Source organism: Apus apus, chromosome 5 (assembly GCF_020740795.1).
Source record: "Apus apus isolate bApuApu2 chromosome 5, bApuApu2.pri.cur, whole genome shotgun sequence".
In the NCBI taxonomy this organism is placed as follows: domain Eukaryota; kingdom Metazoa; phylum Chordata; class Aves; order Apodiformes; family Apodidae; genus Apus; species Apus apus.
Window position 1 is genome coordinate 47,821,038 of NC_067286.1, and position 15,177 is coordinate 47,836,214.

At 39.6% G+C, this 15,177-nt stretch overlaps 1 protein-coding gene across 2 annotated transcripts in view; it reads right to left on the bottom strand.

Annotated features, from left to right (window-relative positions):
- Positions 1-14,469, bottom strand: part of EML5 (EMAP like 5) — a 110,122-nt gene extending 95,653 nt beyond the window's left edge. For both annotated transcript variants that reach the window (XM_051620279.1, XM_051620278.1), the window contains exon 1: positions 14,225-14,469. In XM_051620279.1, the coding sequence (XP_051476239.1) occupies positions 14,225-14,421 (197 nt within the window). In that variant the 5' untranslated portion in view covers positions 14,422-14,469. The remainder of the gene's footprint in view (positions 1-14,224) is intronic.
- Positions 14,470-15,177: the final 708 nt, after the last annotated feature.

Genomic DNA, 15,177 nt, shown 5'->3' on the forward strand with positions numbered 1-15,177 from the left:
CATTTAAAGTACTGCATCCAGCTCTGGAGTCCTCAGCATAAGAAAGACATGGGCCTGCTGGACCAAGTCCAGAGGAGGGCCACAAAAACAATCAGAGGGCTGGAGTACCTCTCCTATGAAGAAAGGCTGAGAGAATTGGAGTTGTACAGGCTGGAGAAGCAAAGGCTCCAGGGAGACCGTATTGCAGCGTTTCAGTACTGAAAGGGGGCCCAAAAGAAAGATAGGGACAAACTTTTTAGTGGGGCCTGTAGAGACAGGACAAAGGGTAATGACTGTAAACTGAAAAAGATTACATTCAGAATAGATACTAGGAATCATTTGTATACAGTGAGGGTGGTGAGACACAGGTACAGGTTGACCAGAGAGGTGGGAGATGTCCCATCCCTGGAAACATTCAAGGTTGGGTTGGACAGGGCTCTGGGCGTGCTTACTGCAGGGAGGTTGGACTACATGACCTTTAAAAGCCCCTTCCAACCCAAACCATTCTATGTGTCTAACTTCAAATAAAGTTTGCAATGAAATAAAAGCTAGAAAGGAAAAGTGAGAGACAAAAATTCTTACCACAGTTACAATTACTGTCGTTTTTCAGTGCAAAAAACCCTCATTGCACTATTTGCTGAATTAGAAATATACCGAATAAATTATTCAAGGTCAAAGAACCATTTACCCCAAATATTTTAGCCAGGAAAATTTCAAAAATTTATTTCCAGAAAAGGGTTATTTTGGATGCTTCTGACCTCACAAGTTAACTAAAGACACCTATTAGAGGTAAAACATTTTTTTGCTTCCATATCTTTCACTATCATGGTAAAACCCTTCAAGCAACCTTTCATCCAGGCATTACTGTCAGCTCCTTCTCTGTAAGAGACTTACAACAATTTTAACTACAAATTTTATCTTCCTTCTATTATTCTGGAAATTTATGCTTGATCTTCTACTATTACATATTAAAAAATACACCAAACTGTACAATTTTCTTTCCTATTTCTGAACAAGTAGATTGAACAGCAGCTCAAATCTTCTCTTCTGGGATATACTATGAAAAACTTATCTGAATATGTGAGAACTTAACATCTGAATATTCAACAGTAGAGTCACAGAAAAATTAGTGACAACTTTTGAAAAGTTTTCTTTTATACAGAAAGGTCGTCCTGATAAAATTAGCAGTTAGCTTAAAGTAAGGAACGGTAGGAAGAAGGCACTGGAAGAGCTGCTAGAGAAAAAAGGTGAGGTAAGTACAATGTTCAGTGCTTCAATGGACTGTATTTCATTATCAGCCAAAGAAGGTTCAGGGCAGAAGAGAGCACTAAGACAATGTTTATCTTGCCGACCCTGGAGACTGCAGATACACTGGATTACTTCCCAAGATCTTGAGAATACCAGGCCTACAAGTATTCTGTTGGGGTTAGTCAGAGGTGTTTTCCTACAGAAATGGAAAGCCAAAAACACCTGTAACACTTGTCTCAAATTTATAATCACAGTATCTAACTTCATGTCCAGAAAGGGGAAAAGAGCCAGGATACCACTTAAAAGCTGGAACAACATCTGAAGCACCATTTAGAAAAACTAAAAATGTGATGGAGGCCACAGAACAGAAGCATTTATGACAAACAAATAAAAACCACACATGTACAAGAAATACAAACAGTACAGCAAAGAAGCATGGGAAAATGCAGGAATACTAATGGGACACCAAGGTCATTTTGGTAGGCAATGAACAGTGTTGTAAATGTGGGCTCAAAAACTCAATTACTAAAGACCACTAAAAAGGAGAAGATGGGTAAAGAGCATTCATGAGCAACACTTACAGAAAATACAACTCTTCTGCTCTAAAATTATGTTTATCTCAAGAATACTGATCCAGTTTATTATTCCCAATGAGGTAATGTAGTGTATAGTCATTATCATAAACATACATTGTAACCTCCAAAAGATAAAATCACAAATATTTCTAAATTAATTTATTACTGAATACTGTTCCAAAGACTATGTCTTTCTATGGTATTAATTACTGCGGTAGATGAAACAGCAGTTGACAAAGAAAAAGCAATGGACAAAGTAATAAGTAAAAGAGGAACTGGAACTAAAAATGCCTGCAGCCTCATTCTAAAAAACACCAAACCAAACATTTACCAGTTCTTAAAATTTTCCTGTTATTTCCCTAAGTACTGTGGATGACTATTTAGCTTAAAATGTCACACTCACCACAATAAATCCTCAGGCAATTTTCAAATGCTGTCAGATGCCTTGTCTTGATCTAAGATAAAGCATGGTTCACCTTGCTTGCTCTTGTAGAGGGATTATAAGCAGGGAAAGAGGATTAACACAGTTCTAAAAGTCAGGAGAAGGTTTATACAGTTGTCAGCTAACCAAAACACAGAATTAATCCAGTCATTCTGTGTGCATGCTGTCTTGATATGGAGACATCTCACCAACAGTCACCTTAAATGACCAAAATGCATAAATATTTTCAAGTGACTTTGACCCCTAAGTCTATCTGGGTTTTTTTTTCCAATTGTACGTACATATAATGTTTGCATGTACCTGTATCACAGTCTGACATTTTCAGCTTTAAAATAATAAGGTTATTAGTAAGTCACCCTATAATTCAGAAAATTGAATTTTACTGCTATTTACTGTTCAACTGTTTGTTGAATTGTCCAAAAATTGAACGTTACTGTTATTTTTAGCATTATATCCAACTAGATTTCATCACAAGAAATGCACCACATAAACAGAAAGCAAACCAGTAAAACAATTCTTTTCTATCTAATCTTTTAGAATATTGTTACAAAACTATGCCCTATCTAGAAATTTCATTTTCCAATTCCGGTGAAGAAAAAAATACAGTATATAATCAGGAGTGAAAATTGTGAGCTACAGGTGAGAACACAATGATTTTACTATAACTATGAGCATGTTATAAACATGATTTTCAGCTTGGACACATTTGCTGTATTATTAGGTCTGGTCCTTTGCCTCATTCTTGTTTCTCTCCTATTCTGTTGAATTCTTCATCTGACACAAGGATTTCATTTACATATATTTTTATGTAAAATATCTAAGCAATATACTTCATATGAAACCAAAGGAAGTTTAAATTTCAATACATTCTATGGTCAACACAATACACCAGGCAAATGAAGCTTCTCTGCGTCTCATTTGTCATACATCTGGCTAACACCAGTGGTTTAGCTATCACCTATAAAGCTGATCACTTTGTTCAAAAGGACACTTATCTCCAAAGTTATGGCACTTACTCTCTGGACACATTTCTCTTGACTCCTGAATTCAAACCCCCTATGTAACATCCACTCCTAATCACAGCAATCCTTGTGAAGAGGAAAGTTCAAATCTGAACAGAATGTCAAGGTCTGCTCTGGTGTCTTCCTGTGCCAGCCACAAATCCTACTCGCTATCCACTGATTAGGCACAAGTTGTTCTAAAAGGATGTGTAGGTGGGGATTTTCTCAAGTCAGAGTCCTGGTTCTGAGACTGGATTGCTTGTTGGCTGAATCAAACAGAGAGAAATATCTTGGAACTAATATAAAGCATGTGCTTAGGATTTTTTTTATTTCTACATACCTGTCTTAAAATCTAGTAATTTTCTGTTAATATTCAGACAGTCTGAAGTAAAAAAAATTCCTATGAACAAACTGCCTTACCTCAATTCACAGCTCAAGAGTAGTTATTACTCCCACTGTATGAATCCACTGCTTTTCAGCACAGGAATATCATTCAGATGCAAAACAATGCTAATCCACAGACAAAAAACACCAAGATACCTCAAAAAAAGTGACCTCCCAAAGACTACCCCATGAATATTTAAGCATAGAATCACAGAATGTCAGGTTGGAAGAGACCTCAAGGATCATCTTCAAGCAGCAAGAAGTTGAACACTGCTGTTAGGATGGGAGATAGAATAAGGATTTTTTTTTTTTTCTTTCCCCTAAAATAAGAGGAAGTAACATGTTTTTTAAGCAAAAAGATCAGACTGGTCTGGCCATACAGATACGTGTCTTGCTCCATCCTGTCTACAGGTCAAAAGAATAAGCACTATAGAGAAAACTCTCCTGAAAAAGCTTGGAAGATCAAAGTGTTACATGAAATTAGAAGTCTGTGAAAAACAGCCAGAAGGACTGATCATTCCATCAGTAATATCTGAATACCTAAAGCTTTTATAGAAGGACAAGCATCAGGCAGCACAATCTTACATATTCTGTTCAAAAGAAAAAGAGTCTACCAGGAAGCCTCTCAACAATAATGAGGATTCCCAGTTAAAGAATCTTTTTCAACTAGGCTGAGGGAAGTTATTCTGATTAAGAGATAAAAATTTTTTCTAGAGATCAATAATATAGGTATCCTCTAGCTGCTAGGTAAAATAACAAGAAAAACTGCTTTTCTAACAGAAATGGTCATACAAAGACATCTTGCTTTAAATGAACCATAGAAGTGGAACATCTCACCTATCACCAAAATAATAGCTATGTCAGGATAGGGCCTTCAAAGGTCAGCTTTTCTTCGTGTTCACAGGCTGACAATGTCTCCAAGAGGAATTTCACTCAACTCACATACCAGCTACTAATTAATACCAAACTTTGTCCTCTTTCTTAATAATACTGACATCGCTTCTGCCACTTCCATGACCAAAATTGAAGCAGAAAGACAAACACTTGTAACGAAAGTCAAGGAGGTAAATACTAAAAATGTTTCAGGGATTTGTTATCAGATGGTGCACGCACTGGAATTCTTTGCGGTTTCTATCTTTTGCAGTATCTAACTGACAGGTATCATAAAACCAGCTTAGAAATTCAATGGTATCTTCTGCTATGAAGAGTTTATGCAATCTTGGCTGATTCTGACCTTTTTTGTGCAATTTAAGCAATGCATTTTAAAAGTCTCTTACTATCATAATAGCTACCACAGAAATACAAATAATGATGCTGGTTATTTCTTGTAGAAATTAAAGTCTTTTGTAGCCACCAGAGTAATCAGAGCAATCCGTGCCCTAATGCAAGTTATTTAAATCTATCCATAACATTCTGTAAGGTGCTTTACTGATGCACAAGGCAAAATTCATACTACAGCAGATAGCACACCAGAATCTCACCAAGTAGAAAATGTTGAATATGTATTTTGAAAAGAACGTTCAATACCAAATAGGTTAAACATCCAACTTAATTTGACAAGGGGAACATTCACACTGTCACGTAAGTTCAAGGAATACCATAACTTCATTTTTCTTTTCATGTCCTTTCAAGTGCTCAATAACTTTGTCTACCATGTGAAAGTAGCAAAAGCAACAGATAATTCCAAGTCAGATAAATACATTGTGAATAAATCAATTTCCCTGATAATACTATCACAGCATCATCATTCCAAGTATATTTTAAGAAACCTAAATTTTAAATTGACCATACAAATAATCCTTATCAATCCAGATTTGACAGCTTTGCCACTTTTATGACTAATAAATAATTTTTAATTTAAAGTCCTTGATGCTAGATGGAAGTGCTGTTCTAAATCACTAATGTAACTATACAAGTGATAGAATAATATTTTTTAAAACTGGGTAAGCTACACTTCGAAGTAAAAAAATACTGGAGATTTTGCAAAATGTAAAACTATATTTTCTGGCTTTCTTAGCCCTATGTCAATGCCAGTCTAAACCTTGAAAACCCAAAATTGTAGATGACACAAAACCAGAAATAACTTCTTATAATCTTTGCTATTTGGGGGTGGTTTTATAATTATTTCAGGTTTTGTTTCAAGCATTTTATGTTTTTTAAAAAGCCTACAGTACTTGTATTAATAATTACAGTAAAACCTAAACTATTTTTTGTTGTGTCAGAGGAACTATTACACTATGTTTTTCTACCTAAAATACTTAAGAGGTGGAAAAACAATTAAACTCTTCAATAATTAACTTTTAAACCTGAAGTTTATTTTACATCTTAAATTAAACTTTAAATCCTGCATTAAAAAAAAACCTAAACATTTGACTTCAGACAAACCCTTCAAAATAATTTTTCTATTCAAATGTGCTAAGCTACTGCCTACTGCTATCATAACAACATTGTGAACACAGTAATTAGCTAATTTCATCATGCTGTTAAAAGTCAGGAAGATAATCTACCTGTATTAAGATGACTAACCAATTAAAACACAGGTAAGCAGAAACATCATTACTTTGACTGCAATTCAGAAGAGCTAAAAGATGAGGGCAGACCTCCAAATTACTGCAGAAAATCGTTTAAAATTGTAGTGATCAACCATTATTAAGCCATTAGTTATATTTCCTGTTCTCTGACATTGTCCTAGAGCCTTGTGCTGTCACATTAGTTCTGAGAAAATCAGCCAACTACCAAATCAAGAAAAGCATCTTTTACAGCACCAAGATGTTTTCTCATTTAAGTATTGACCTAATCTGACCCTGCCTGTGAGTGCTGACAGAATCGGACCAGAAGGTGATGTGATTGCTGGCTATGAAAAGCATGATGCATGAAGGCAAGCTCATAAGCCTGTAGCTCCTTGCTGTGCAGATCTACTTTAATCAACTTCTAGTATGTTTTACATGTTCAGGTCTGCTTGGATATTTTCTGCATTTCCAGTCATAGTTTTAATTAGGAAAAATAAAGTTTTCAATGGTATACAGGCATATTAAAAACCAGGCACACTCTAGTCTCATTTCAAAACTGAACCCAGGAAAGATTTTATTCTGTATTCCTAAAATATTTTCATTTTATCAAACAAAATCCAAGGAAAAGGTATTTCTAAAAGATGACACAAAGGTCTCAGAAGAAAAGCTTTTAATGCAGATTCAATTATAAATCCCTCGTCTTCCAGCCTGCTACAGGTGCTCCAGAACAGCTTTAGAACTACCTAGAACACTTTGTTTTCCTCAAGGAAAAAGCAGGTAACTCTCTTTCCTCTCCCTCTGATCTGTTGAAGATGCAAACACAAATGGTCCCTCCAGACTTTTACACTTAATACAAAAACTTATACTGAACATGAAAAGCAAGGCAGAGCTTAATGGGCTTTGGCCTTGAGAACCATGGCATAAAATGAAGCGGTCAAGAGAATAATTATCTCACTCATTGTCCTAGCAATTATTTCTGCTGTCAGAAATGCCATTTTCGTTGACAGAAAATCAAAAGATACTTCAGCTAGACTGACTAGTTTAATTATGACATAATTTAGATCCCGTTAAGTCATAAGTTCTTCAATGGACAGAAATAAACTGATTATGCCCGTAAAGACCATGTGGAGATGACAAAGTGAGAGTAGATGGATTTATCTTTAGTATAAACAAAACAAACATGGCACCATATAAGCCTAAGAATAAGACACAGAAAAGATTTTTAAATTGCAAATCTAAACTTTCCTTTTTTTTTTTCCAATTCTGAAATTGTTAACCACTGTTCACCTTGAGGCTCCAATTCTGGTATTTGGTTGTAAAGTCAGTTGACTTGTAAAGTCAGTCGGGCACCACTGAAAAGAGCCTGGCTACATCTTCTTTACACTTTCTCTTCAGGTATTTATATACATTTATAAGATCTCCACTCTGAGCCTTTTCTTCTCTAGGCCGAGTGGTCCCAGCTCTCTCAGCCTTTCCTCAGGACAGACAGTCCATTTCCTTAACCATCTTTGTGGACGACTCTCTCTAGTATCATTATATCTCTCTTGTACTGAGGAGCCCAGAACTGGACATAGAACTCCAGGTGTGGCCTCACCAGTATTGAGTAGTGAGAAAGGATTCCTATCAAAGACTTTCTTTGGGATTTAAGAACTAAGACCGGATTCCCAAGGCTATACAAAGTACTCCCAAATGTATGCACTTTGTAGGCTTCCTAAGTACTATATAAGCAAAACTTTGAGGTGCTTCTATGCATGATCCATTTGACATTTGAGGCAAAACTGTAAGATTTTATTCCTGTTTTCCTCCAGCAAAATTATTAGAGGATCTAAAGGGAGATGACTGGCCTTCTTCAAAGGTTCTATGATTATTGAAATAATTTGGGATATTACATTTCTACAAACAAATAAACAACAGAGTTCTTCTCTTCTTGTCTCCATAGAATTCAAGGGCATTCAAAGAATTCCTCACCAGAACATGCTGAAGCTTGTTTTTCCTCTATCACATTAGTCATTCGAAAGAAAAAGCTGAAGATCTAATGGGAAACTAAGAAATTTCTCCTCATGTGGCAACTGTGGTATTCATTCAGTGACATTCCCTAGAAAGGGAAATCCACAACTAACTCATAGATCTGCTGAGAAACCAACTGATACAATTCCATCTGATAAAATTTTGTAGCTGTACACAGTATCTATTCCTTAAAATTTGTCCTTGGCTGTCATCTGCAGTTAGGTCAGAGACATATCCCATTTATTCCAGACAAGAACATGACAATAAACCTGATAGTAGATACTCTTAACTTTCAATTACTTTAATTATTTGTTGAGGCTTTTGAGAACTAGGCTGGATCTTACAGCGACTGTCAACTGGACGGATAGGAAAAATGGAAATAAATTTCCCTCTGCAGTCTTCTGAAACCTTCTGTTTGGCTCTTTTTCTGAGAAAAGATATTTTCTTCTTCCAGAAGGTATTCCCATTACATGGATTTAATGAAAAGGGAACAAAGAGAGGCAGAATGATACAATGAGGTAGTAAAAATACACAGCACCTTTACAGAAAGAGTCCAACAGCTAGTCATCCAAAGTAGTAACAATGCATAGTTAACAAAAAGAGAGGATAAAAAGGCCAGAATAGTCATTCAAAACTGGGATGTGACTAACAACTGCACTGATAGAATTTCTGTTTGCAGATCACAGCTGACAGCCACACAGAGGAAGCCTGGACTTGCCTCCTGAAGAGCATTATCTAGTACCAGTCACAGAAAGCAGCGGACAGAGTCCAGCAATTTCTTAGATGCTGATAAACACTTGGAGTGCAACAATAGGTAGAAAAACCTACTTCAGAGTTGGTGGACAGCACTAACACCATGAAGCTGACATGATTTCAGTGTTTTTGATTTTCACTAGAAGCTCAGAAATGTCGACACTAGAAAGACATGGTTCATTTTGCCTTGAAATAGAGGAGAAAGATCACTGAACCTCAGAAAGATCAATCTCCTGTACATTGAGCCAAATTCTGAAATAATAAAAAGATGACACTCTTAAATAAAGTGTCTGGAGTGACTACAGTTCAGAGTGGCCAGAGTTTTGGCTGCTTCTTTTTGTTCCTTGGGAAATGAAGTTCAAGATGATTCCTACAGAGCTCACAGCAACAAATAAGAAAAAACAAAAGCTGAGATTTAGACAACTATTTTGCTGAAAACAGCCAAACTTGATCTCTGCCTGAATACAGAGAAATGCTTTGTCATTCTTTCTGCCTGTCTTGCATACACCTCTGATTTCTGTAAGCATGCAATTTACCTCTCTACAGTCCGGCACACAGAGAAGTACAAAGTGGGAGAGAGCTAGATGTTTTTATCCAAATTGGAAGTATTACCAATTGCTTTTTCCTCTGTCTTTTTTGCTGGGGATCTGTTAGTTTCCAGTACTAGAACTCCTAATAGTAAAAAACAGTAAAAAATGTTAATTTCTTAAGTTATGTCTGCCCTAAAACCAGAACTCCGAATGAGGGCAGACAATGCAGGATTCTTTCCTTCAACTTAGTCCGACACAAGGAAAATTGCACAGAATTCTAGACAAGTAGGAAAATGAACTTATTAGACACAGCCTATGGTTGCTCTACAGTAGAAATAGGTGGCATTATCAGCAGAAATTCAAGCGTGTGTTTTTTTCTAGCATAAGATACACCAGCTACTACCTTTAGCAACAAAACTTAAATGTATCACAGACATTTTAATCAAGTACTGACAGATTACTGTTGATAAAGTTCTAAGAAGAATATACAACAGCACTGTTAATTGCCAGCTTACTCGTGATTAATATTAAAAAGGCAGGAGAAGGCTAACAACTCTTCTAATTTGTCTCCTTTTGAAAGAGAAGTTCCTCTACTTTCTTTGACCTGCATGGCTGTGCACCTGTTTTGTGGCCAGCATAGAGATAATGGTGCCCAAGGACAGACTTAGAAATGAGTGCTGAAGTTTGTACTGAAGAACAGATGTCATGGAAAGCAAAACATGCATTTAGGCCAAGTCTACTGACAATCTCTAGAAGATGCACTGGTTTTATCTTTAGTTTAGTGCTTTTGCTTTCAATAACATCATCAGTTCCCAGTAAAATTCAAATACTCTGAAGCTCCCCAAAAAAAGTTTGTCACAGGGTCAGCATTAAGAAAAAAAAAAAAAGAAATCAAAACCAAAAAATATTCTAAAAGTCTCATTGGAACATATCAATATAGAGTACAGTCCTGGTAGCATCAAAGGCTTTTGCCAGCAGACAGCCACTTAAGTAGGTGAATGAGTTCAGGGTTTCCAATTTTCTCACCTTCCACCAGAGAAAGTAAAGTATATAAACACTATTTAGCTAGCCCAGACAAATAAGGTTCCTCAACATGAGCATCAGTTTCCAATATGACAAGTTAATACTCTGAGGGGGCATCTTCTGAAATCTTTATACAGATCAGGATTAAATATGATCCCCCTAAGGTCTCTCAGACAAGTGAAGGACAGCCTACATTAAATAACCCATGCTCCTTCAAACCTCTAAAATTATGAAAAGAGAACAAATAAAGATCTAACCTGTACATACCAAGATGGTTTTTCTTCCTCCTCTACCATAAAAAGCAAACCAATCTACAAGCTAGTTTGGCCATTTACTAATCATACAGAACACACTGTTTAAATCAGTAATTAGGCAGGAAAAAATAATATGTTCATTCAAAATAAATATCTCCTACATATACACAGCCCAGGCTGGATAGGGGATCTTATCTTCTGCAAACACAGCAAACATCTAAGTTATGCTGCTGGCAGTAGATAGCACTGTCAAAGCAAGTTACCTGAGATTCCATGGGCAAGACTTTCCTCCTTATTTACTTCTAAAAGTGCAAGAAAATCCCTCAGTTACCTGCACTCCCAAAAAATGAATATTGCCAAAGCACTTCTACATCTAAGTAACATATTCAACAAGTGTCAGCACAAACCCAGGACCTCAACAAAAAAAATGTGCAGATGCATAAAAAATGAGAGATAAATAAGATAAAAAATATTATACTCTCTATCCTCCAGAAGAGTGAGTTGATTTCTTCAAAGTAATTCTCAGAAGAGGCAAAAAACATAAGATAAAAAACAAAAGCTCACCAGAAAGCAAGAGAAATCCTTTTAGAGACAGACCGAAGCTGAATGACTGAGATTTTAAATTCATAAACCCCACTAATATAAGAGGCCCCAAGTGATCCTAATTAACCTCTTCAAAAAACTTTTCAGACAAAACACTTGAAAGAAGGCTCATATTTTTAGTACACTGTTAACTGAGGCTGGGATGGAGGGGCGTGCAGTGGTAGACACTGTGAGTTATACTGGAAATAAATTATGCTAAAACATCTAATAATATCAAAAAATCTTACAGCAGGTTATAGGTCTGTTATTTAATAAAAGAATGTAAAACTTCACAGTAGAAGACTAACTGCTAGTGCTAGAAAATTTCCAAAGGAAAATATCTTCTAGGTCTATCCCATTAATCTAATCCTGTTTCCTCTTATTAAAACTAAATAACTGGTCTCTGACTTAAGAATTCCAATTCCTCTCTTCCTGACTGATGCTTAAAATTAGAATGTCACCCAAAGCATGCTAATGATAAAAAACTTCTAATAATGAAGAGTACTAATAATATCACCATGTAGCATGCAATATATACTGCTTAGTTTTTGTAGCTATGGAGCTGTGCTCATGGAATTTCAATTCCTTAAATACCTAAGAGTTTCAGACACTAGTCCTCTTTTCACAAAAGAGATCCCACACTTGTAAAAACACTCAATCCTCCCATCGCTTTCCCTAAAACATCACAAATGCTTCAGCCGATTAAAACTTAAAGCATACTTTTTTTTTTTTTTTTCAGTACAACAGTTGAGTTTGCCATCTTCAGAGAGAGAATTTAGTAACACAAATCACTGTATTATATAATCCCATTTTTGGACCTCTTTTCCGGTATTTTAAAAATCCATTTTTTTAATACTTGATCTTCCTATTACGACTACTTTAAATACTGAGAACTAACATGTCCAGGTTTAGTCAGGAAAAGTACAGGATGATGACATTTAAATGGTACCATATTGCTTCTAGGAAAAGCAGCAAGTGAAACTGATCACTCCAAGTCTAATCTTACTATTGGAAACAGCCATGCTGCTTTTAAATCGAGCATTCTTTTTTAAGCATACTAACATATCTGCATCACTTTTGCATTTAAGAAGCATGTAAAATGCTAACTGCATAAAACTGTAATGCTTTAACATTCAGAATTATGTTCTCTCAACATTAGTACAATTCAAAGCGAGAGAAGCTCCACTATTCCAAGTCATGGTACCACATGAATCCAAGTGCACCCCCATACAAATCAGGTGAAGTCATCACATTCCTTCTCTCTGGTTTGCTGACTCTTGGTAGAATTTTTAGGCTTAGTACTAATCTGAATAATGAGTTCTGACACATTTTGGCCAAACGTAGCAGATTGTGCCAAAACTGAGAGTGAGCAAAAAACTGTTAAGGCAGGAAAAGATAAGCAGCTTCCCCAGTTGTAGCTCAAACCATGGAACTGTTACACTGTAAGAAGTCCTACTGAAAGAAACATGTCATTCAGAAGCATTCATGAACACCTGGTATTAACCACGTAATATTACACTATAGCAACCTGGGACCCTGGCTGAGAACAAATAATCAGTTCCCTAGCAAAATGGGAAGTTGCAGATCTGGATTTCCCTTAACACCTGACAGAGATGACTAGTAGTTCTTAAGAAACACTTTTTCTGGATAAAGATGAGAACGGTAAAGCATTAACTGATGCAGACAACAGTGATTCAAACTTCTGATTCAACACCCTTAGTACAAGGTCTGTAATCATACATTGTCTGCCTACTGTTTTCTTTACGTTTTTAGCATCAAGGGGAAATACACCCTTGATGTGACACCCTTCTAAGGGACATTCACAGCCATACTTCAAAACTACTTAAGTTTCTTCAAGAAGGTTTAAACAAAGAGAAAAAAAGTGGCCATTATGATCAAGTTTTCTAGTGTGCCTAAAAGCTTAAATGAAAGACAGAGAACCTATTCTGCTTTCCGTAGACAATACCTGTTACTTGCATGAGTAATGCACACAGAAGACATGCCTTGAAGCACTAAGCATCATTAAAACAAATTTTGTGCTGTAAATTACCTACAGCATTGTCTACTGCTAGCTCTTACCCCAACAGGAAGAGGAAAGGAAATCAGAATTTAAAATCCATCCGCAATGACACCTACTGGATGAGAAAGGATTGATGACTCAGGCTCACATCTGTCCTTCATACTCCTCAAATTCTCTCACTGCTCTCACAACACCAGCAAGATTATAAAAGCATCCTCAGGGTGAAATACATTTAAGAAGTAACACTAACATCAGTTCGTGATTATTTTTTATGAATTTCAGCACCTGATAACATTCACTGCCAAGCTACAGGAGAAGCCTCTATTTTGTAAGAAAGGCTGATCTTTTAAGATTACCCTAAAAGTTGCAGGAGTTACAGGCAGGCCACTAATTCCCCACGTAATCGTCACCTTTCAAACGTGAGCCAAAGGTCTACCTGCTGCAGATTAACCTCCTCCGCAGCCCAAGCACTTCAGGGCACACACGGGATTCCTCCCGCTCCTCCCGCCTTTGACATTCAGGGCCGGCCGGGGCCGCGCAGCGACCCTCGAGCAGCCGCGCATCCCCGCGCACAAGTTCCGGCACCGCGCACGGGGGGCGGCGGGGACACCCCCGGCCCGTTAAACCCGACAGACAAAACCCATTTCCAGCCGGTTTCTACCCACGGGGAAGGCCGCGCGAGGGAGAGGCGAGGGGGCTGAGGAAGCCCGCGACTGTCCTTGCCGTTCCGCGATCCTCCCCGGGTCCCGCAGCGCCCGGCTGGACGCGGGCTCCCGGCGCAGCCCGGGACGGCACCCGGCGCCGGCGGCGGCGCGGGGACACTCGCTCCAAGGGGACCGGCCAGGCTGTGGGGCCGGGACGCCCGGAGGGGCCTGGGGGCCGGGGCCCGCCGCGGGATGCGGCCCGGCGACGGTACCTGATGATGTCGTCCTGGTGCCCTATGTAGAATTTCTGCCGGTGCTCCCGGGGGCTGTACACCACGCCGACCCCCGCCACGAAGTAGACGATCTCCTTCGCCGCCGTGTAGTAGAGGTTGTTGCGGCACTGGTGCCCCCGGTAACCGTAGACCCACTCCAGCCGCAGGTGGCAGCTGGGCGCGCTCCGGTCAGCCATGTCCCCCCGCCCAGCCGGGTACGGCTCTCTCCCGCCGGGGACCCCGCGGGAAGGGGGCGACGGGTCAGCCGCCCCCCTCTGCTCGGCTCGCTGTCCGCCGCGCTAATCCCTGGCCGCCGACATGAATGCCCGCCGCCGCCGCTCGTCCGCCGCCCGCCGCCGCCTCACAGAGGGCGCCGCCGCCCGAGCCCGCCCCGCCGCCCCGCGCCGCCAGACATGGCTGCGCCGAGACACCGCCCGGGACACGGAGCGAGGGCGCGGCGCCGCTCCGGCCCCCCCGCGCCCCGGCCCGCGCCTGCGCCCAGGGCAGCGCCGTCAGGCGGCCGGGCGGGCCCGGCGGGGGGCGGTGCGGAGATGGCGGCGCTGAGCGGAGCGGGGACCGACCGCCGGGTGGTCGCGGGTGGGGGGCGGGAGACAACGGGCTCCAGCATCGCGCCTTCTTGGGGTTTGAGGCGGGCTTTTTTTTTTTTTTTTTCCCCTAAGTGAGGTTGTGTCTTCTCGCCCTCCCTCAAGTTTAGTGTTATATTTTTACTGCGGCTTGGGGGAATACAGCGGCTCCTTGCCTTCCCGCGACCCGCTGCTGCGCGGCTCCCGGCCGGGGCTGGGTGTACCCCCGCCCTCCCTGCCGCCCCGCCGCCTGTGGGACCCCCGCTCCCCCGCACCCCGGCTCTCACTGCGGGCCCAGCGCACGCCGGCTCCATTTCATCCAAGAAGAAAAGGTCAACTGTAATTTTTAATGATGAATATTTAACTCTT